At 39.6% G+C, this 21,805-nt stretch overlaps 2 protein-coding genes and 1 long non-coding RNA gene across 9 annotated transcripts in view; 1 reads left to right on the forward strand and 2 right to left on the reverse strand.

Annotated features, from left to right (window-relative positions):
- Positions 1-1,686: 1,686 nt before the first annotated feature.
- LOC120575652 (zinc finger BED domain-containing protein 4-like) lies at positions 1,687-3,178 on the reverse strand. Its single transcript, XM_039826482.1, has 3 exons — positions 2,737-3,178; positions 2,431-2,655; positions 1,687-2,348 (listed from the first exon to the last, which is right to left on the reverse strand). Exons 1-3 carry the CDS (start codon positions 3,150-3,152, stop codon positions 2,093-2,095), a joined length of 897 nt encoding a protein of 298 aa, XP_039682416.1. The 5' UTR covers positions 3,153-3,178; the 3' UTR covers positions 1,687-2,092.
- Positions 3,179-6,315: 3,137 nt separating this feature from the next.
- LOC120575658 lies at positions 6,316-9,342 on the reverse strand. 2 transcript variants are annotated; one of them, XR_005642025.1, is made up of 5 exons: positions 9,155-9,342; positions 8,769-8,884; positions 8,430-8,554; positions 7,735-7,825; positions 6,316-6,945 (listed from the first exon to the last, which is right to left on the reverse strand). It is a non-coding gene; the product is annotated as an uncharacterized LOC120575658 (long non-coding RNA). The 2 variants fall into 2 exon arrangements; XR_005642024.1 differs by having other exon boundaries at positions 6,316-6,948; positions 9,155-9,341.
- A 7,788-nt stretch (positions 9,343-17,130) lies between these two features.
- amot (angiomotin) overlaps positions 17,131-21,805 on the forward strand; it is a 139,973-nt gene continuing 135,298 nt past the window's right edge. For 5 of the 6 annotated variants that reach the window (XM_039826463.1, XM_039826462.1, XM_039826469.1 and 2 more), the window contains exon 1: positions 17,131-17,837. The gene's annotated coding sequence lies outside the window, so the exon portion shown is untranslated. The remainder of the gene's footprint in view (positions 17,838-21,805) is intronic. The other variant, XM_039826466.1, reaches the window with a different exon arrangement.

Here is a 21,805-nt window from a genome sequence, read left to right on the forward strand (position 1 = left end):
TGATCCTGATTGCTGCTCCGTAGGTAGTAACTTTCTGCAAGCCTACTGTCTGTTGCTTCCCGCCTTGCTGCATTGTTCAAACTTTTCTTCTTCTGTGTTTTTCCAAAGAGCGGTAAGGAATCAGTGTAGTGTGCAAATTAGCGCCACCTTCTGCTTCGCAGGTTGAATCAGAGATTAACTCGCCATACAAAATTATCCCTGCAGCTGCTTAAATAAAAATAAAAATAATATATAGGCTACATTAAACTGATGAAGAAGCAAAAAATAAATTAAATAAATACATTTTGTCCTCCACTAATGTCTAATGCATTTCAGACCATTTGCTATTGCAATTTATTTATTATGATCGATTTTACTTATTTGGTAAAGCACTTTGAGATTTTATTGTATTTTAACATGTGCTATATAAATTCAGTTCATTTTTAAATCATCCCTATTTTAAACAATAGAAATAACAGGACTTTATCATTCTTAGTATGTTATTACTCAATTCTATTACATTGTACTTAAGTTATGTTTTTAAGTTATGCTTACTTATACACAAAATAGTTCCAAAATAGTTAGTTAACAATACTCAAAAAGGAAGAACATGTTACACCAACTTGACAAAATTAAGTTAGTAGAACTTGTTCTAAAACTTTGAGTATACACTACTTAATCTATTTAATTACTTCGAACGTTTGGGTTTACAGTGTGTGTGTTGTAGCCATGTTTCCTCCCTTGTCTTGTCTAACTGTAGTTCCTGTCTTGTTTTCCTGTGTGTCTGTATGTTCTGTTTCCTGTTTTATTTTGACGGTCTGGTTTCTGTCTTGTCTTGTCTGATTTACTTCCTGTGTTTTCCCTCCCCTGTGATTGCCCTGATGTGTTTCACCTGTTGTGTCACCTGTCCCTCGTTAGTCCTCGTTACCTGGTGTATTTAGTCTCTGTGTTGTCCTTGTCTGTTGTTGGATTCTTGTTTTTGTTTAGTGTGTCTCTGTGAGTGTTCTCTGTTAGTGTGGTGGTTCCTGTTGTGTATTTCCCTGTTGTGTGAATTAATTCTTTTGTTAAACTGCATTTGGGTCCAAGCCTCATCTACACCGTGACAGTAGTGATGGGCAAACGGAGCCTTGTGAAGCCTCTGAAGCTTCTTCCTGATTGTATCGCAAAATGATCCGAAGCATCAAAGCATCGAAGACAACACAGTGACATCTGCTGGTCAGCAGAAATGACAGCGGCTATGAACTCGACACAGACAAACGAAGCTTATAACATGAACATAGGAGAGACAGAATGGACACATGCACATGGAATGACATGACTGAACTTGAATTAAATGACATGAACATGACATGACTGAATTAAAAATAGCCTGTGTTTGAACGTTTGAATATAACATTATAATATAATGATATAAACTACTGTGATCAGGATTTGAGGATGTTCAAATACGGCTAAATATGGATTAAATAAACAGCAGCAACAATGCCACCTTCTACCGCTACGTATAATTGCACACAGGTGTATGTAGGTAGGCTAATTGATAAGTTAATCAAATACAGTGCAAGCCACTCATATACCCCGCGATGTTCCAGTGAATTGTAACGGGCCATTGGTAAGCACGCAGCGACATGAAGCGAAGCTTGTGAACGCTTAGCCTACTACAGCGGCCTTTTTAATAGTTTTTCTCGTCTCGCAACATAGCCTACGTTGGAGGAAAGGCAACGCTGATGCCTGAGGTATGATTCCCACTACCGTTACATATGGAGCAGGTATATCATGCTTATTATAGCTGTATGACAAACACGTGTCTAGTTTATTCCGTAATAATTCTTGCAACAAAGTTGTTTAACTACAATTATTGCTGAGTAACCTAGACACGTGGCAACACGTTTTGAGCAGCAACCAAATATAGAATGCAGTTGCAGCAGAGGCATAGGCTATATACAGGGTTGCTACAATTCAGAAAGCATAAAGGGGTTTGGGGAAGGTGCTTGTGATACAGGTCTATGTGAAATACAAGAGGTCGTTTGTGTGTAAGTGCTTGTGTACAAAGGAGGTTTGGGGAAGGTGCTTGTGCAGTAACGGGGATTGTGAATGACAGTTTGGGGAATGCTTATTGTGTACTTGTTTTCCTTTCCAGATTTTTATTGAGAAACAAAATGTGTTCGACGGTGCTGGGTTTGAGGCGGTTTCGTCGGCTGCTGACTATTTCCCCAGCCTTGGAGAAGACCCTCTCACATGGCACTGAGGATGCTGGAGTGCACAGATAGCGCATGGCTATTTGAGAGACATGTGGAAAGACAAGGTGGTGCCTTTCCCAGTATTTAAGAGGGTCCTCTGACCTAGGCAAATGTGGGTCTTTCAAATACCTGTAAGCAGAAGGAAAATACAATTTATTTCATTATAATTCTTCTTATGTCTGTAGGGAAACCACCAATCCCAACAATTTACCTCTGGACCTCGGCAATGGCACTGGCTGTTGCGTTGGAACCACGTTGTGTGCCAACGTGGCTGTCAAGCAGGCCCCAGAGATTGTCCTCCTGCTCTGAAGACTCCTGTGAGGAGGGTGGTGGTGGTGATGGTGGTGGTGGTGGAATGATGTTGGCACATTCCCTGGTGAGTCTCTCCACTGCAGCCTGAGACGAGTTTGCACTGCAGAACCCCATCTCCTTGTACCTGGGGGTCCAAAAGAATTTCCACACTGAGAGCAGTCATTTTTGCAACAATGCCAAATTTATCATTGAGTACTTACTTTACCTCGGGTCCACAAGTGTTGCCACACTGAGAGCAGTCATTTTTTCAACAATGGCAAACTTGTCATTTAGAGTGCTTTGCACATTACTGGCCAGTTTCTGCGCCAACGGGTTTGCCATTGTTGTACACAGTCTGCCAGTACGATGTCTTAACATCTTCACCATCGGAATGACTTTGGAGCCAGACACTCGTTGTTCTTCAGACAGTTCGACAGTGGCCAGGTGGAATGGCTTCAGAACCAGCAGACACTGCTGGATGGACTCGTATTCTTCTGCTGAAAAGGGAGTGATGTCATTAGTTAGATTAGCCAAAGTTGCTCCCAAAGGCTCTCGCAGGTCATGGATCCTCTGCAGCATGGCATAGGTGCTATTCCACCTTGTATCCACTTCTTGGATTGGCTTCAGCAGAGGTCTACCCATCTGTAGCTGGATTTCGCACAGTTTTTCCTTGGCAGTTGTGCTGCATTTAAAAAGATGGACAATGCGGCATGCACGAGACCGCATTTCTTCCAGCTCAGGGGTTAGAGCAAGGGATCGTTTCACCACAAGGTTTAAAACATGTGCGAAACAAGGGACATGGCGGAGATGTAACTGATTAGCACATGCAATCATGTTTGACGCACAGTCGGTCACCAAGCTATTTACCTTCCCTGTAATTCCCCAGTCTGTCATAAGGGCTGACTTTGCTTCAGCGATGTTAGCTGCTGTGTGCGTGTCAGGGAACTTCCTCACTCCTAACAGCACAGTGGAAAGCTTGGCCTCTGCTGTGACATAGTGGCATGTTACTGCCAAGTAGGCATCCATGTTTATGGATGTCCACATGTCTGCAGTCAGGCTTACTGTGGATGCCTTCCCAAGCTCAGCCACAGCCTTCTCCTTGGTGTCTTTATATTTTTTCTGCAGCATTGCCTTTCAGGTCTTCCTCCCAGGGATAATATATGTGGGATCCAGGAGATTGACAAAGGCCTTGAACCCTGCATTCTCCACAATGCTCAGTGGCTGGGCATCCACCACCACCATCTCCAGCAAGGCTTCATCCAGCTCCATTTTCCTGGACACTGTCACACAAGAAGCATAATTTGAATGACAATATTAATTCAGTAATTATTCATTACTTAATTATTATGCAGCAAATGGAAATGTATATAATATATATATATATATATATATATATATATATATATATATATATATATATATATATCTGACAGTTGCTTTTTGTGTGTTTGCATGTTTTAAATGTGAATTCTGAGCCTTAACAAATAATACATTCTGCCAGTGTTTGGGACAAACAACGTAGCCATGAAGTAGGCCTAGCATAATGTTTGAAGAAAGACACCACAACTAAAAACTGAAATGAACATTGTGTTTGAATTAGGTGACATTAAAGGATATAAAGCGATCAAGGGTGGCGATCAAGGTGATTTCTGCAAGGTGCGAGGACTGCAGCTAGTGATATCCTTTCGCCCAGTTTGGTGCGTGTTCCTTCCTGGTGGGGTGAGACAAGATTAATAGGCTGTGTGTTGTATAATGATCACAATAATGAAACGAAATGAAACAAACCAAACGAAGGACCGGAATGAACATTGCCTTGAATGTTGGCGCTGGGTGGAGCATTAGATGTTGCAGCTGCTGCTGCTTCGTGTTTTGCACGGAGGTGCCTCAACATTGAAGATGTATTATTGTTGTATGCCAGTTCTTGTGGGCATAGTAAACACCGAACCTTAAAATAATGCAAAGAGTGTGACTGTTTAGAGAGAAACACCTGGACTGGCCTGTTAGAATAGCCAATTTGATCTGAATTACTAGGTAGGCTAGTTAATGCATCTAGGCTACTTTATTCAGCAGATAATGTCTGAATGACAGTGCCGGGAATAATAATAATAATAATAATAATAATAATAATAATAATAATAATAAATAGGCCTAATAATACAACAGTCCATAACGTAGCCACTTACCTTATTCGGGGATAATAGGTCAAAATGTTCCCACACCCTTGAACGCTTCCTTATGTTTGTACTGTTGTCCATGTTCTACTTTGAATAAACGGCTCTGAAATAAGCACGTCAACTCGATGAAACACAACAAAACTTATCTGGGTGTTCGCCGCGCGTCTCTCCTCGGAGTGAGTAGTAACGGTGCAGCGCATAGGTGCAGCGGCATTTATTCGAATCCAGCCAACCCTTCCGGAGTTTCAGTGACGTTCGAAGCTTCGGACGTCATCAGTCACGTGCTTATTTCAATGTGATACAAGCTCCAACACTGTTTCGAACCAGTGTGCTTTGCGGAAGTGATACAAGCTTCGGTGCCTCGGTGTCAAATGTCCCATCACTACGTGACAGTGGCACGGTGCAGAGCATCAGTCCGGACTGTTCTCAGCATACCACAAGAAGAAACAGAAGCGAGATTCGGGTTCCAGTCCCCATATTCAGCTGAACCACTATTTGGATGTTTGTGATCTAACAAACAGAGTGTAATTGTACAGTTTTAATTGCATAACCCATTTTTCTCCTACCCAGTAAGCACACATACGTCGCGGCGACGTATTGGCGATGTAATCAGAATGCATCGGGGATACGTAGTATTTTGGTAGTTTGCTCACTGGCACGACGTCCCCGCGACGTCGCTCCGCTACGTTTCAGCGACATATAGCCGCTCTCTCCGCGACGTATACATATATACATCGTTCTAACGTATGCCATACGTCGTAGAGATGTAGGCTTATATACATCGTTCTAACGTATGCCATACGTCGTAGAGATGCAGGCAATATACATCGTTCTAACGTATGCAATACATCGTAGAGATGTAGGCTTATATACATCGTTCTAACGTATGCAATACATCGTAGAGATGCAGGCTTATATACGTCGCTCTAACGTATGCAATACATCGTAGAGATGTAGGCTTATATACGTCGCTCTAACGTATGCAATACATCGTAGAGATGTAGGCTTATATACGTCGCTCTAACGTATGCAATACATCGTAGAGATGCAGGCTTATATACATCGTTCTAACATCTGCTATACATCTTACAAATGCAGTCTTAGGTACATCTTCCTGACATCTGTTATACGTAGTACAGATGTCAGGAAGATGTGCCGATCAATTGATCCTGCATTAGTCCATTTAACAAAACTGGTCAGTATAGGTCACACACAATTACTTTAAATATCTTTACTACATTGAATTGCTAAAGTAAGATAGATAAACCATACACAATTACTTATAATAATACATTTTATTTATAAAGCGCTTTTCAGGGTACTCAGACAATTTACACAAGTTCAAATCATTATAGAAAATAGCACACTGTAACACATTAAAATATATTCTTGTATGTAGCTAGATTTGGGGATAATTATCCTACTGTGGTCTATACTAAGGGCTAATGTACAAAAACACTACCTTGTGTTGTCTTCCTGTCAACCTTGAAAAAAAAATTATTAAATTTTTCTTCTACACAATTTCAGCACTTATTTCTACATCCCATATTTTCTGATGTAAAACAAAAGTTGAAAACGGGTCAATTTGACCCTAAGTCAACACAAGGGTTAAAAGCTTAAACCAGTTTTTTTTTTAAAGTCTGAGACTGTGGGCTTCCCCTCAGGCAAAGAGCTGGGGCACGCACGTTTCCTGGGAACGGGGTGCAACGGCTTGAGTTATGTTTTCTCTCGTTTGGTGGGTGTGTCTCTCGATTATTGGCTGTGTTCAAGGTGATACCCAATTATTAGAGACTGTCTGTAAACCCGTGGTAATAAAAAAGGGCTTGCACACACAACAGGATGTCCAACACCTTGTTTCAGTTTTAAAAAACGTCACTTTCTCAATTTTTGGATGCCTATGGGATCATGGTAATGTTATTTGAACCCAAACACTTAACAACTGAGCCAAGTATAACATTTATTTATTAACAAAATTCATTATTTTTCTTAATTTGTAGGAGTCGCTGAAATATACAGTATTTCTCTCTTTTGACTACACACTCGTGAGCTGTATATCACTGCTTCACAACAGCAGTGTGTACATGTTTGAGAACAAAAACTAATTGTCACACTATATTGTCCACTTTCTATCATAATGTAAATTATTTCAGTAGCAAAAAAAAATGCTGTCCCTGCTACAGCCTCTGCTCCAGTCTGTTGCCAGTCGGGGAAGTCCTTGATGGCCGGCTTCGTACTCAGGAAAGTAGGATCCCTTGCTGGTGCTGCTGCAGTGACAAGAACAAAAGATTTGGGTTTTGTGCGTTATTCGAAGAAGTATCTTTTAATGCATTTTTTGTTTCATCTCCCTTTGTTTTTAAGAAGTGGTTGAGTAATATTTTTTTTTTGCAGATATGAATAGAAGACCGGTTTCATCTAGTAGAATATGGCAAGCCAAATGTTGTTAACGTAGTTAAATTCTCTGCAAAATTTTCCTCAGAAGCTCCAATTCAGCCTTTAAATATAATTGAACAGTAAAGACATTTGGTCAGTAGGGGGCGCTGCAGTCTGTGCAGTTTCATTTTGGATGAAGTTCAAGGTGGGCTGTTTACGGTAGAAGGGATACAGCTACGACCAAAAGTTACGCAAAAATCCCGCAAAATCTAGACTAATATAATAATATATTTGTTATACTTTCACCCAGGAAAACGTGTTTCATTCCTCTAGAGTTTTTTATTCAAACCACGATCTGTTTCCTGAACTTAACAAGTCGTTTTGGTGCCTAAACTTAACTGTCGTCACAGTAGCTGTATCCCATCTAGCCTCAACCGCTGTTAAAGTGCCATTCTGACAATATGTATTTAGATCACTTTGTAAATTAAAGCTTTAAATAGCATGTTATAAATAGTCCCATAAAAAATACCATAACTTTCTCTCTAAAAGGGCTAACATCAAGGTTTCATAGTAATCACAATTATTTAAAAAGTATTTACTTTTGAAACCAAAGGTGTCATTTTATGCTGACCTCTCTTTACTTCCTTCTCCCATTTTCAATTACGGTTTTGTAAACTTACCACAGATGATTTGGCAAAGTAATGACTGGGAATATGGCAGCTTTCCACATTTCCCCGTTGAATATCTTGGTCATCATGGCAATTGAGAGATCTGAAAAATACAAACATATAAAAATTTAAAACAAGATAAGATCCTTAATTAATCCCACAGTGGAGGACATTTTCAGTGATACTGCACCAAAAGGAAAGTGCAATGACAAAAGCATCAGTAAAAACGCAAGAATAAAGCAGTTAAAACTGTTCAGTATATAGACAGAAAGTTTAATAAAAATTTTAATAAAATTATAGTGGGTACCTCTGCTTTTATTGTGTTATCTATTTACTTTGTTTTATCTTTTGTGCAGCACTTTGGAAACCTTGTGTTTGTTAAAATCGTGCTATATAAATAAAGTGGATTGGATTGGATTGAATAATACGGTATTCACAGTATTGCACAGAGAAGTTATTGATTTTGCATAAAAAAGGTGTACATTGATGTTGCACGTGAGTAAATTGTCAGATAGGGTGCGTGTGGTCTACTTGGAGCAGTGTTGATTATAAAGTCTGGCAGCAGCAGGAAGGACGTGTGGTATAGCTCCTTCACTGCACATTAGGGTTACATTTGAATACAAAATGTAACTTAAGTACAACTTCCAAAGGGTTAAAATATTTACTGTTAATAGATGGATATGATTTAATAATAGTTTATTACCTACCCATTTCAAAGTCTGTGCAGGTCTTCTTCTTTGGCTTCCTCTTCTGGAATCATTAGTGCCTCTTCCTCTTAGCAGGCCAATTCAGCAGTGGTCGTCAAATCAGTTTTCAAACTCTTTCCTCTTATCTGAAAGAGATTAATATACAGAGGTAATTAATAATTCAAGTACAATGTAATAGATAGAGAAAGTCTAGGACCCCTTGAACACACAGGGGGTTAAAAAAATAGAGCAACTCATAAGAATCATGAGTGGCACTGCGCCTGCCCAAAATACTAGATAGATTCAGATTACAGGTGTGTAATTTGCATCTTGCAACAAACTAATATGACAATAACATACCTGACTCTTTTCACTTGTTGATCAGGCTTATACACCCAACTACTATTGTGGTATGATGTCCTTCATCTCTGCATTGCCTTCTCTCCCACCTCCTGCCGACGTTTTCTGATCTTCCACTATACATCATACCAACATAAAAACAGAGACACTATGTGAAAGCTACTATCAAAAAATACTGCTCTTTTGTGAGGATGCAGTATTTTTAGTATTGTAACTACTGTTTTGCAATGAACACAGTGTATTCCTGACATTTTGTAGAAGATGGTGATATTCTTAACAAGAACCCCCTTTTTAATGAGGGATAACTAGTGAAACAAACAAGCAAACAAACATCAACTAACAGTTTACCAAAGTTACCCTTGCTATAAACATTATAGCACACATACGTCGCCACGATGTATTGGCGATGTAATCCAAATTCATCGGGGATACGTAGTAGATTGCTCGTTTGCTCACTGGCACGACGTCCCCGGGACATCGCTGCTGTACGTTTCAACGACATATAGCCGCTCTCTCCGCGACGTATACATATATACATCGTTCCAACGTATTTCATACATCTTACAGATGCACTCATATAGCTAGCTACATCGTTCTAACGGAAAAAAAGAAATATACCAATTAAATTATTGTGATATTGATAGTAGTATTGATCTCAAAGTAAAAAAAAAACACTTTTTCTGGTATTTGGGGTGTTCTTTTGTGTCTCTGGTGCTTCCACACACATACAAACTTTGAAAAAAATCCATCCATGCTGTTTTGAGTGAGATACAGTTTCTGAATGTGTCCTGCCTTCAGTCTCCTGGTGAGCTGTTCAAAATCGGCTCGGACTGTGACGTCACAATCCGAAATGAGCTGGCTAACCACAACCGTTAGCTCGTAGCGTTAGCATGCTAACGCTAATGCTAACACTAGCATGGTACCTCGTTCTCAATAGCAAAGCACTGCTACAATACACACAAGTTCACCATAATCTACCAAAAGAACTACTTCCATGTGCGCCCTGGTTTAGAAGAAGTCTCCCAGCTGATCCTGCCTTGGAACTGACTGAAGTTGGAGAAACAGGCTTTCTTTTACTGTCTATGGAGCTAGCTAGCTGACATGATCTACATCTGAGCTACTGAGCATGTGCGAGTGCAATCAAAGATAGTACAGAAGAAGAAGAACAGGGTACCCCCAGGATCCTCCAACTTAAATTCAAGGCTTTTTAAGACCTTTTTAATACCATTTCAAATGAAATTCAATGCCAACTTTGTACCCATTCCGACAGAAGTATGAGGGGAAAATGTCAAATCTGTATAAATTTCAAAACCTAGAAAATAATTATGTACAAGTAGGCTACTTGAATTAAATAACACATTGTATTTAAAGTATCAGTCATTTAATACAATTTATTGGGTTATAATATAATCCAATAAAATAACATAATTACACTGCATAAGAGCACTTTTACTTTTGGTACTTTAAGTACAGTATATTTTGATATTTTTTTACTATTATTTAAGGACAATGTTGAATGCAGGACTTGTAACTGACAAGTAATTTGTAACTCTACAACACTGTTTTTTCTACTTTTAATACACGATCTGAGTGTAAGAGTCTTCCACCTCTGTATCACCAACAACAGTCGTACATGAATACCTGCAGCTGTGTTTAACACTGAAAACACACAGCTCAGTTCAGCGTTTACTCAGGGATCTTAAGTTTTAAGGACAGGCAAGAGTGACATCTTTTGTTGAGGAAGTAACCTCCTTAAATGTGCATATGACAATTATTCACCTCAATGATAAATTCATTTTAATGAATTAATACACCCCTGGACTGTAATATTTCAGATGTGTTTTGAGCAAGATTTCTGCTCATGTTCAAAACTTTGTGCACATTCAAAATATATCTGTGTTCTGAGATTTGGAGGAGTCATGATATTTTGAGAAAAATAAAGTACCTAAAAAAAACTAGGCTATTACGAGAATAAAGTCACTATATTTCAGAAAATAATCTACCTGCACCGTAGTCTGCTGTGCATTACGTGATTGCTCTGCTGGTTTACTTGCAGCTCCGCTACAGTAGCAGCGAACCTTTAACGTTACCTGTAGTCACATGGTCTCTAAACAGCCCGCTCACCGTGAAGTCCTGCGCGGATCAACAGATGTTAGAGTGCAGCGGCTGCACGCTCCGTTTGTTATAAGACGCACCGGGCAGATTAATGGAGCCGCTCGGTGTTTGGCTAGCTAATAAGCCGTTAGCCTGTTACCTTGAGCTTTGTCTGAAGGCGCTGAGTGGCCAGCCTAATATATATGTCAATGGGCTCGACACACCTGAAACATTCCGCACATCCACCGATCAGTTTAACCGCTAACTCCCCCCCCCAGTACCGGTCAGAGAGGCGTGTTTACTTTGTGTCTCGGTCCTCCGGTGCGTCCAGAGACGGGCTCCGGTCAGTTTTTAAATTAGCCTATATTCAATTCAATTCAATTTTATTTATAGTATCAAATCATAACATAAGTTATCTCGAGACACTTTACAGATAGAGTAGGTCTAGACCACACTCTATAATTTACAAAGCCCCAACAATTCCAACAATTCCAGTAATTCCCTCAAGAGCAAGCAGTGCGACAGTGGCGAGGAAAAACTCCCTCTTGGGAAGAAACCTCGGACAGACCCAGGCTCTTGGTAGGCGGTGTCTGACGAGCCGGTTGGGGGTGTGATGAACAGTGGCGATAGTAGTCACATTAATAATGGAACAGTGACTGGATGTAGCGGGAAGCTGCAGGGTTCAGCAGGACGCAGCATGACATTGCAGGGCATCGCTGAGCTCAGTTATACTGTTATATCAGTAACAGTTCATTTTGTTACGGTATGAACTTAATCCTAGGTAAGGCGAAAAAGATAAGACCTTTGTAACGAAATCCAAGACTTTGTATACCAAATTCAAGGCTTTTAAGGCCTTAATTTGAAATTATCAAATTTAAGACTTTTTCAATGCTTTTAAGACCCCGCGGGTACCCTGAAGAAGAAAAGAGGTCTCACTCTGTAGCTAAAACAGAAACCAGGTGAAAAGAGGATCTACAGCAGTGAGAGAGAGCTGTGCAGTACAACAAAAATATGGTGTTTTTTGAAAATTAAACCATGTAAACCTATTCTGGTACAACCTTAAAATACAATTATGAACCTGAAAATGAGTATAATATGGGCGCTTTAAAGCCGATTATAAACCGCTAATGTCAGTTTTATGTAACGTTAGCTAGGCTTATGGTCAATTTAGCTTCAACAAAAAGTAAAACTTAACCCTCATGCCCTCTTCGGTCATTTTTGTACATTTTTCTCAAGTTTTTTTTTTCATTTCGTGATCATTTTTGCTGTGTTACTTCTTATGGCATGAAATTTTGTAGGAATCCTTCTTTTCAGTCAAATTTTTTAAATCCAGTGCTTTTTACTCTTACATGTCTTTTATACTTAAATGATTCATTTTGTACCCTCTGGACACCTTCGAGGCAAAAATGTCCACGCACACAAAAACTGTTATTAAATCATCATATATCAATATTTTTTTCTGCTTTTTTTTCATGAATCACTTAAACAACTTCTTACCTAATCAAAACTACCAAACATTCAATCATTTTCAGGATTTTAACCCTTTAAATGCCAGTTTATGTATTTGAAGTAAGTCATTTTTTATAAAAAAAAACACAAAAAATGATTTTTTTCCCATATAATGAATAATATGTAGATGGGGCTTTGGTGGTGATTAGAGGCTTGGATATGTCAAAGATAAGCAACAAAATTGATTTGATTGCATTAGTATTTTTTATGTAATTCCAGATACTCCCTCTGGACACCTTCGAGGCAAAAATGGCCCCATTGACTTCCATTATAACCACATGTTTTGATCTCTCTGCCTTTACAGTATAAAACCATGCATTCTGTAATGTCAGCATTTCATTTGGAAGAAAACTAGTCATATTTGATATTTTTACAGTATTTCACCAGATTCAACCATTTTGCCCTTGTAGGCCGATGCATGAAATTATAGTTATATTATGGAGCTCTGTGTGTGTGTGTGTGTGCGCACGAGCACGCGCGTGCGTGCGTGCTTGGATGTGTGTGTGTGTGTGTATATGTGTGTGTGTTTGTGTGTGTGTGTCTGTGTATATATGTATATTTGTGTGTGTGTGTGTGGGTGGGTGTGTGTGTGTATGCGTGTGTGTGTGTGTGTATGTATGCGTGTGTGTGTATGTGTGTGTGTGTGTGCGTGCATGCATGTATGCATGTCTGTGTGTGAGAGAGAGTTTGTGTAAATCTGTAAACAAACAATGATAATTTTAGTGGTGAAAAAAGCGCACCTTACTTTTGCCAGTTATATTATGGAGCCGTGTGTGTGTGTGTGTGCATGCATGCGTGTCTGTGTGTGAGAGAGAGTTTGTGTAAATCTGGGTGAAAAAAGGGCTTCTTTTGAAGGATGCATTTCATGTGTCTTTGAAGACATGCTTGAATAAAAACATTGTCTCCTGCATTTGTTGTAAACAAAAACAACTATTAGTGTGTTTATGCACCTGGCTCTAGAGAAGGAGAAAGACCTGGAGCAAAGAGAAGGAGCCTTTATCTTCCAGCCAACTGCAGGACTCATCTGAAGATGACACAAGTTTCTGGAGTCTGACAAAATGGTCACTGGTGTCCTCCAACTCTGTGAGTGCCTCTAACCCTTCCTCTGAAAGTGGAGAGGACACTGAAGATCCTGTCCATCCTGACATTGACTGGACAGTGAAGAATTGGCAAGTCTGGTCTCCATCTAATACTGAGACGCTGCGCAACATTCAAGCACCGACCGGCATGATGTCAGAGCCCACGAGATCCCATATCAAGAATCCATGATATGGCATCCTCTTTCGACCTTTTCTTCACTCTTGACTTGATCCAGCTGATTCAGGAAATGACAAACCTACACGGAAGGTGTTCAATCTCAGGATGGAGTGATGTGGATGCTCAAGAGATTTTAACATACATGGGACTTCACACTTGGCTGGTGTGTACTGGTCCAAAGGGGAATCCACCCGGAGCCAGTGGGATGTCCATAGTGGGAGACCAGTCTTCAGGGCCACCATGTCCCACAAACCATTTGAAATGATAAGCGCCAGTTTACAGCAAATGCAGGAGACAATGTTTTTATTCAAGCACGTCTTCAAAGACACATGAAATGCATCCTTCAAAAGATGCCTTTTTTCAGCCCTAAAGTGATCATTGCTTGCTTACAGGTTCACGCAAACACACAAAAACACACAAATACATACACACACACACACACACACACACACACACACACACACACACACACACACACACACACATACACACACACAGAGCTCCATAATATAACTATAATTTCGCATCGGCCTACAAGGGCAAAATGGTTGAATCTGGTGAAATACTGTAAAAATGTCAAATATGACTAGTTTTCTTCCAAATGAAATGCTGACATTACAGAATGCATGGTTTTATACTGTAAAGGCAGTGAGATCAAAACATGTGGTTATAATGGAAGTCAATGGGGCCATTTTTGCCTCGAAGGTGTCCAGAGGGAGTATCTGGAATTACATAAAAAATACTAATGCAATCAAATAAGTTTTGTTGCTTATCTTTGACATATCCAAGCCTCTAATCCCCACCAAAGCCCCATTCCCCTATGATTTATTTTATGGAAAATAATTAATGTTTTGTTGGGTTTTTCATAAATAATTGTTACTTCAAAGATTTAAAACTGGCATTTAAAGGGTTAAAATCCAGAAAATGATTAAATGTTTGGTAGTTTTGAGCAATTTAGAAGTTGTTTAAGTGATTCATGAAAAAAAGCAGAAAAAAATATTGATATATGATGATTTAATAACAGTTTTTTGGACATGTACATTTTTGCCTCGAAGGTGTCGAAAGGGAGTATCTGGAACTATGTAAAAAATACTAATGCAATCAAATTAATTTTGTTGCTTATCTTTGACATATCCAAGCCTCTAATCCCCACCAAAGCCAAATCTAGATATTATTCATTATATGGAAAAAAAATAATTTTTTGTGTTTTTTGTAATAAAAAATGAAATACTTCAAATACATAAACTGGCATTTAAAGGGTTAAAATCCTGAAAATGATTGAATGTTTGGTAGTTTTGATTAGGTTACAAGTTGTTTAAGTGATTTATGAAAAAAAAGCAGAAAAAAATATTGATAAATGATGATTTAATAACAGTTTTTGTGTGCGTGGACATTTTTGCCTCGAAGGTGTCGAGACTAAGTTTTTTTAAGGAGGGCATGAGGGTTAAAGTTAAGTGACTGGACATTAACTACATTAAGCTAACGCTAGCTTGCCAGGTTAATTATTTTTATTTTAATGAATCAACGTTAGTGATATATCAGCAAGAAAATCATGGTAACAGGTGACGATGCTCATTAGTGTTTTGAAGGCTAACGTTAGCCCACGAAAACGGGCACCATCTAGCTAGCGCTAACTGATGTTTTATGACCGTTGGCACTCCCAACCCCATTTTCAAAATCAGTTGTTAACCAGATTTAATGCCGTGTACAGAAACGAACCACAGTCTTACTAGCTAGCTAAACTGTCCTAAACTAATTTTACATAGTGTCATTTAGTTAATAAGCAGGGTAAAAATAAAATATTACAATCACAATGTAATAAGTAGCTACGAACGTCAGCCTGCCATTAGACGGCCCCTTTACCTCTTCACCTTTTTTAAATATGATTTAACGTTAGTTGGCAGATTAGCTAGCTAGCTAGCTAACGCTACATGCCGAATTTACCTTTAGATAGCTACATTTTGATTCTATAACAAGTCTTCAGCTTTAAATGTTCCCTGTTGAGATTTCAGTTCCATTAAAGCCAAAACAACCGATATGAGCAAAGTATGACTGAGGTGCGGCACTCAGTTACTGTTAGCTAGCTAGCTAGCTAGCTAAAATTAACGTTAAGGGATATCGGGTAACGTTCAATTAGCTATAGCTAGCAGCCTCACGTTAGCTAACGTGAGCTGTACTGCAACTGACATAGCTAGCCAGCAGCTAACGTTAACTTTACATTCAGATTCAGTCAGATTAGTACATATAGCAAGCTAACTAGCTAGCTAGAGCACGGATATTTTAATTTTAAATGAATGTGAAAAAGGGCGGCTAGTGCGATGTCAGCCTGATCTAACGGCTCTTAAGTTACTTTAAACCATGACATGGCGTAACTTACTATACATATTGTTATTAGTCTGATGAACACCAACCAAATATTTGTATTAACGTTACGTTAAGATGAAATAGTGCTTACCATGGTATTTGACAGCAGCAACGAAGCAGTCTCCATCCTAACCCTTCATAGACTGGCAACTTTTTTCCCCTTCCTTTATCGACTGTGGCGCGAGTATGTTGCTGGGCAGAATTCAGATTCACTGTCCATCACATCAACAGTGTGTGTGTAGCTACAGTAAAGACATCCAGACGCTCAATAAACGATGCTTCCAAATGACCCGCGAACAACTGAGGAACCGTTAATACATCTCACCGACATAGTTAATACGTCGCTGCGATGTATAGATTGCGATCATAATAAGACGTCCAGACGCTCAATAAACGATGCTTCATTATTCTTCTTTATGACCCGCGATCAATTGCAGACGAAGCGATCAATTGCATACGTCGTGCCGACGTATGTGTGCTTACTGGGTAGCACAAATAAGTATGAGAAAAGTGACAGCTTATGGAACAGTACATTTTTAAAAGGCGTTGCAAAAAGGTATTATTTGTTTATTTATTTAGTAATAATTTCAATTTAAAATCTACAATAAACAAAGTGTAAAATAAATGTAAGTAAATGTAAATATGCTACTTGTTACATGAAAAATATAAAGTAGCACGCTGAGGTTTATACTGTGTATTGATTCATTCTACATCTCATTGTGATGTGTAACTTGTTAAACTCGCAATCGGGATAGCTGTAATCTCACGTCGCTGCCACTTTTAACATCGCGCTCAGTGATGCCTATTAGCAGTCTGTCACAATTCGGCTCCTCCTTCGTAACTCGGCTGGCTGAACCAGATACCCCTGATAGAGTTAACCTTTCTGCTTAGTGTTGCTCCAGAGATTATGAGAAATTTAGGCATATTGCAGGAAACAAGATGCCCAGACACGGGCCTGGCTGTAGCATTAAAATTCCTCTTAATTCAAGGTAACTTCCTAGTGTACACATAGGCAACTTTTCACCATTTAGTGTAATACTAGAGCAATCATCGACATTTCCGACAGCACATAAAGGCAACAGAGGGGCCGAGAGTCTGGGCTCAAACTCACAAAAGCTCCTTTGTCATTTTTTTCTTGCTCCTCGATATTCCTTTTTCATCTTTTCATGTTCATTACTGTGAGATGGGCCTCAAAACTAACACAATAGCCTGATAAACAAACGGACTCGCGTCGTATTTGTCAGATATAAGCTATTCTTAAAAGACAAAGTTAACCTACTGAAATTTGACCATAAAAAACTCGATTTCATATTTAGTATGTTTGTGCTTTACTTTGTGCTTGAACTTATGGTTTAGCCTTGTATTTGTTAGGCCACTTTTAAAGGCTCGTCTGTTACGCATCTGTTGAATAATAATAATAAAATTAGATTTCTTCGATTAAACAGGACGTTGGAGCAGGGAAATCCTTCAGTTTCCATTACCAGGAGAAGGGCGACGAGGAGGGGGAGGCTGGACATTCTTCTCATACTGCAGAGCAGGCAGGGGGGAGCTTCCTGCCACTACTCCTGTACCGCTTCTTTTTTACGGTTAAACATGAAATTCACAGGAAAGGACGAAGACTTTGTGGACGCGAACAAGCTTCTTGGACTTCTCCCGGAGCAGGAATTCAAACTCGCGGCGAGACCAACCATTGACCGGCGGCAGCCAGTTTTATTGTTGTAAAGGGAGATTTTCTGCAGCCCGAGGAACCGCTTCAGCCCCGCAGGAAAGGAGAAACATAACAAAAAGTGATGTTTCGCTGAGTTGGAGTACCGGGAAAGTAAACGGAAGAAACTCCAGTGAAAGGTAAAACTGCGTTTAGGCTACTGGCATATAGTTAGGAAAACGTTTAATTAAACGGTGTGCCAGTCTTCGCACGCGTATGCCTTTCGTGAAAACTTTAAAGGATAATGTTATGAATGATGATCTTTTACAGATAAAAAGTCTGTTTTACTAGGAATCTTAGTCATTGTTCTTTTTGTATCATGAAGACAATCAGAACAAAAAGTGGTTTCAGAAAATGATTGTGCTTTATTCAACTTCCTTTATCTAATCTTCATGTCAGTCATACTGGTTTCATACTTCATTCCGTGATGCGTGCTGTAATAATGATTTAAAGTGAGTCAACGCTCTGAGGTCTAAGCCATTTTTCCAATATTTGGGTCGCCTGGTTTTCTTGTGTAGTAATGCTTGCATAACCTCAACCCTGTTATTCACATAAAGTTATTGACATTTTTTTCAGGACAATCTGGGCTATCAGAATATGTATGCGGCAGGGATGTCACATTCATTTATAAATTATTATATGACTATATATACAAAAGGACAAAAACTACAGAAATGTACAGCAATAATAAACAGGACTTTGACTTTTGCAACTTGTTCTTCCAAGTCTTTGTAATCAGGGGAAACAGTGTTTCTTTGCTTGACACAAATAAAAAGCATTTTAGATTTCTACCAGAAAAGTCTATAAGCTTTTATCCAAAAAAATAAGTTGTGTCATCTCCAATGCATTTCCTGTCTGCTATGAGACATCATGAGGCCAAATCAAACTCACACATTTACACATCTGGGGCTGTTTAAATGACCTGCATCTCTGCTCTGAGAATCTATAGATTATTTATTACATTTAGGCTGTTATATCATTATTTTAGCTTGTTTGTTCCAAGTTAGATATATGTAGCAGCAAAGTAACCCAGTCAGGAAAGTGGCAGCATCTGTAACATTGCAGATGAAAACACCAAAGAAGAAGAAGATAGTCAGGAAGACAGCCTCTGATTGGTTGATAACTGACAACATTCTGGCAGTCAAAATGTTTGGGGCTAACGGTAAACAGTGGAGTTATCATTCTGGAATTTTTGTGCAAAGTCTCTGCACTTCCAGGCTGGATAACAAAGCTTCTGGAAGGCCTAAAATAACACAGAAGGCCTCTTTGGAAAGGCCCAGATTTCAGCTATCTTGGCTTGGGCCAATGTAAAAATGTTAAACCCAGTTTAATATCAAATCAAACACTGGAACAGACCGGCATACACACCTGTCTCAGCCTCTTCCGAGGGGGACTGATGAGAAAGCCCATAATAGCCGCTTTCCGACCAAGTAGTTACAGGAACGTAGTTATAGGAAAAGTCCACTTCTAAGCAGATCTACTAACTACTCTCCCCCAAAACCTTTTTTACCATTTACATTACTATGCAAGCAAGTGTGTGTGACGTAGGGCTGCACGATTATGGCCAAAATGATAATCACGATTATTTGGATCAATATTGAGATCACGATTAATTATCACGATTATTTGTTGATTTTAACCGAAACAAATTTTATTGTCATATAGGCTAATTATAACTGTTTTTTACATCCATATTGTGCTACATTCCTGCTAATACATCCATATTGTGCTACATTCCTCCTTTATTGAAGGATACTGTGAAGGAGTATGCCATTTCAGCTGTTGTGCAACCGCTTTCCACACATGCACATTTGCCGTAAGGTGAAATAGCAACGCGGATGATCATTACACTGCTACTTACAAGTCTGCGTTGCGCTCTGATGCTCCGAAACCCACGTTAGAGGCAACATAAACATCTCTGCATTTCACGCTAGTAAACACTAATAACACATTACACAGCAGGTAACGTTAGCCTACCGTTAGCTACAGTAGTAACTGGATTAAACACGACTAAAATGCTGACAGCTAAACGGTGTAGTGTGACAGGATTCCAACAGCGGGACGTCAAACAGTCTGCTGCTAAAGCTATGAGCTAAAAGACACAAACTAGCACTGGTCACTGCTGACGGGACAAAATGTTGCGTTTACTGGTAAGGTAAACATTGTGACCGGCTTATGATGACCGACTGCTACCTGTTGTGGAATTTTCCTCACGTTACTCTGTCCTCCGCTCTGTGACTGTCTACATCTAGAAACTAAGCTGCGCGGTGCAGGGAACAACTCTGATTGGCTCATGGAGGAATGTGATCAGACAGTGGTTTATGGAGCGCTAGATTGGCTTTGCAAAAACTTTGATAAGGAGCGTTCTATGAATGGAATGAAGCATTTTAAATATCGCTTGATCATGCAAATTTGATCGTGGGAAGCCAAAATTGTGATCATGATTAAAATTCGATTAAATGTGCAGCCCTAGTGTGACTCCCTGGTCAGCGAGGTTGTCAAGCCCGCATGGCACACTTATAGAGTTTAACTCTGAATAGACAGTTAACCACAGGTTCCCGTTAAACTTATGATGGACATGTGTTGTGATATTTAAACAAACGAACCACCACCACAAAATAAAAGCCTCTTATTTACGAGACCGGTCTGAGAGACCTCCAGCTTACAGCGGGGTCTCTGAGCATGACTGTCCGAGCAACAAGCTAGCGGCCGGGGCAGGCGCCTGCTGGCTGTCACCTGCTGGCTGTCGCCTCACTTCATGGAGCTTCCCACCTCTGAAAACTTTAAAGCAAATTGTCAATTCGGCATCAGTTTGTGCAAAACTGCCTATATTCGAAATCTAAACAGTTAATTTCTCGCCAAAAACATTGTCACAAGTGAATTTAGTGATGAATAAGATGGCGAAAAATTGTCCCGTTGTTGGTCTGTCTGTACCGGAAACCCGACCCTCATTTACCTAGGTCCCTATGCTGAAAGGGAACAGCGAAAAGCCCCTGTCCTGAAGTAAGAGCTGAAAGAGTTACAGGAACTGCGGCCAGAGGAACTTAAAAATCCCCAAATTGGTCCAGTCAGAACACAAGAAAAAAAGAGTTCTAGGAATTTTATATTCTAGGAACCGCAAAAATCCCTCCGGTCGGAAAGTGGCTAATGAGAGTGTAGACTCCAGACCACATGGTGGCAGTAATGAGCCTCTAAACCACGATTTTTTTTTCCTGCATTGAGCTTATAAAAACCTCTTTGGTTTAGGTGTTTAAACTTTGACTTGTCTTTTTCAGCTCAGTTCTTTTGTCAACTTGAAATCCGAAATGTTTCCATATCAGCGGCACAGTTTAAGTTTTCTTTGAGACTAAGGCTGAATCCGAATCCTCCCCTTATCCCTTACCCTTTGTCTTAATCCCTCGTTGTGCGCGTTCACGTGAGAGCTAGTGCTGTCCGAATCCTCGTCTTGATCGAGTGTTAGGGCTTAGGGGGAGGGTCAGATGTCCCTTCCGACCAAGTAAGGACGCGAGCTTACTTCGCCAGCAGGGGTACATTGCATACATTGCACAACAAGGAACATGGCTGCCAGGTCGGCCAGAGAGACCATAAATGTCTGCCATATATCGTCTTGTCACCCCAAAAACGCATGAACTTTCTAATAAATAAACAAAGTGCGCCGTCCCCCCTTCCACCGCTACTGAAATGTGATCTCATATCTTCATAGCGGCGAGTCGGTAGTAAATTCCTTCTAGTTTGTTTAAAGACCATCATAACATTATGTTACTCACGTTGTCATATTGCTTATTGGGCCATTCCGCCGAACCAGGGCCATTTCCGTCATCAGGACAATGTATGTTTAAATATGCATAAATCTGCATGAAAATTAGCTTTAAAACATTAGCATTTTATTGTTAAGCAAAGTGTCCTACACATTGATCTAATAGCAAATTTAAGATACATCATTTAAAATATTAATGAAATCTACCTCTTATTTTTTTGCATTGTTGTGTGACTCCATATGTGATTATTATTGGAGTGCTCACAATGATTGTGTAAAGTAGACCTATGACCTAAGATTACAGCAGCAAGGAGACAGTTTCATTTAACATGGAGCTGATTTGGTGGTGAT

Source organism: Perca fluviatilis, chromosome 16, assembly GCF_010015445.1.
Source record: "Perca fluviatilis chromosome 16, GENO_Pfluv_1.0, whole genome shotgun sequence".
NCBI lineage: Eukaryota > Metazoa > Chordata > Actinopteri > Perciformes > Percidae > Perca > Perca fluviatilis.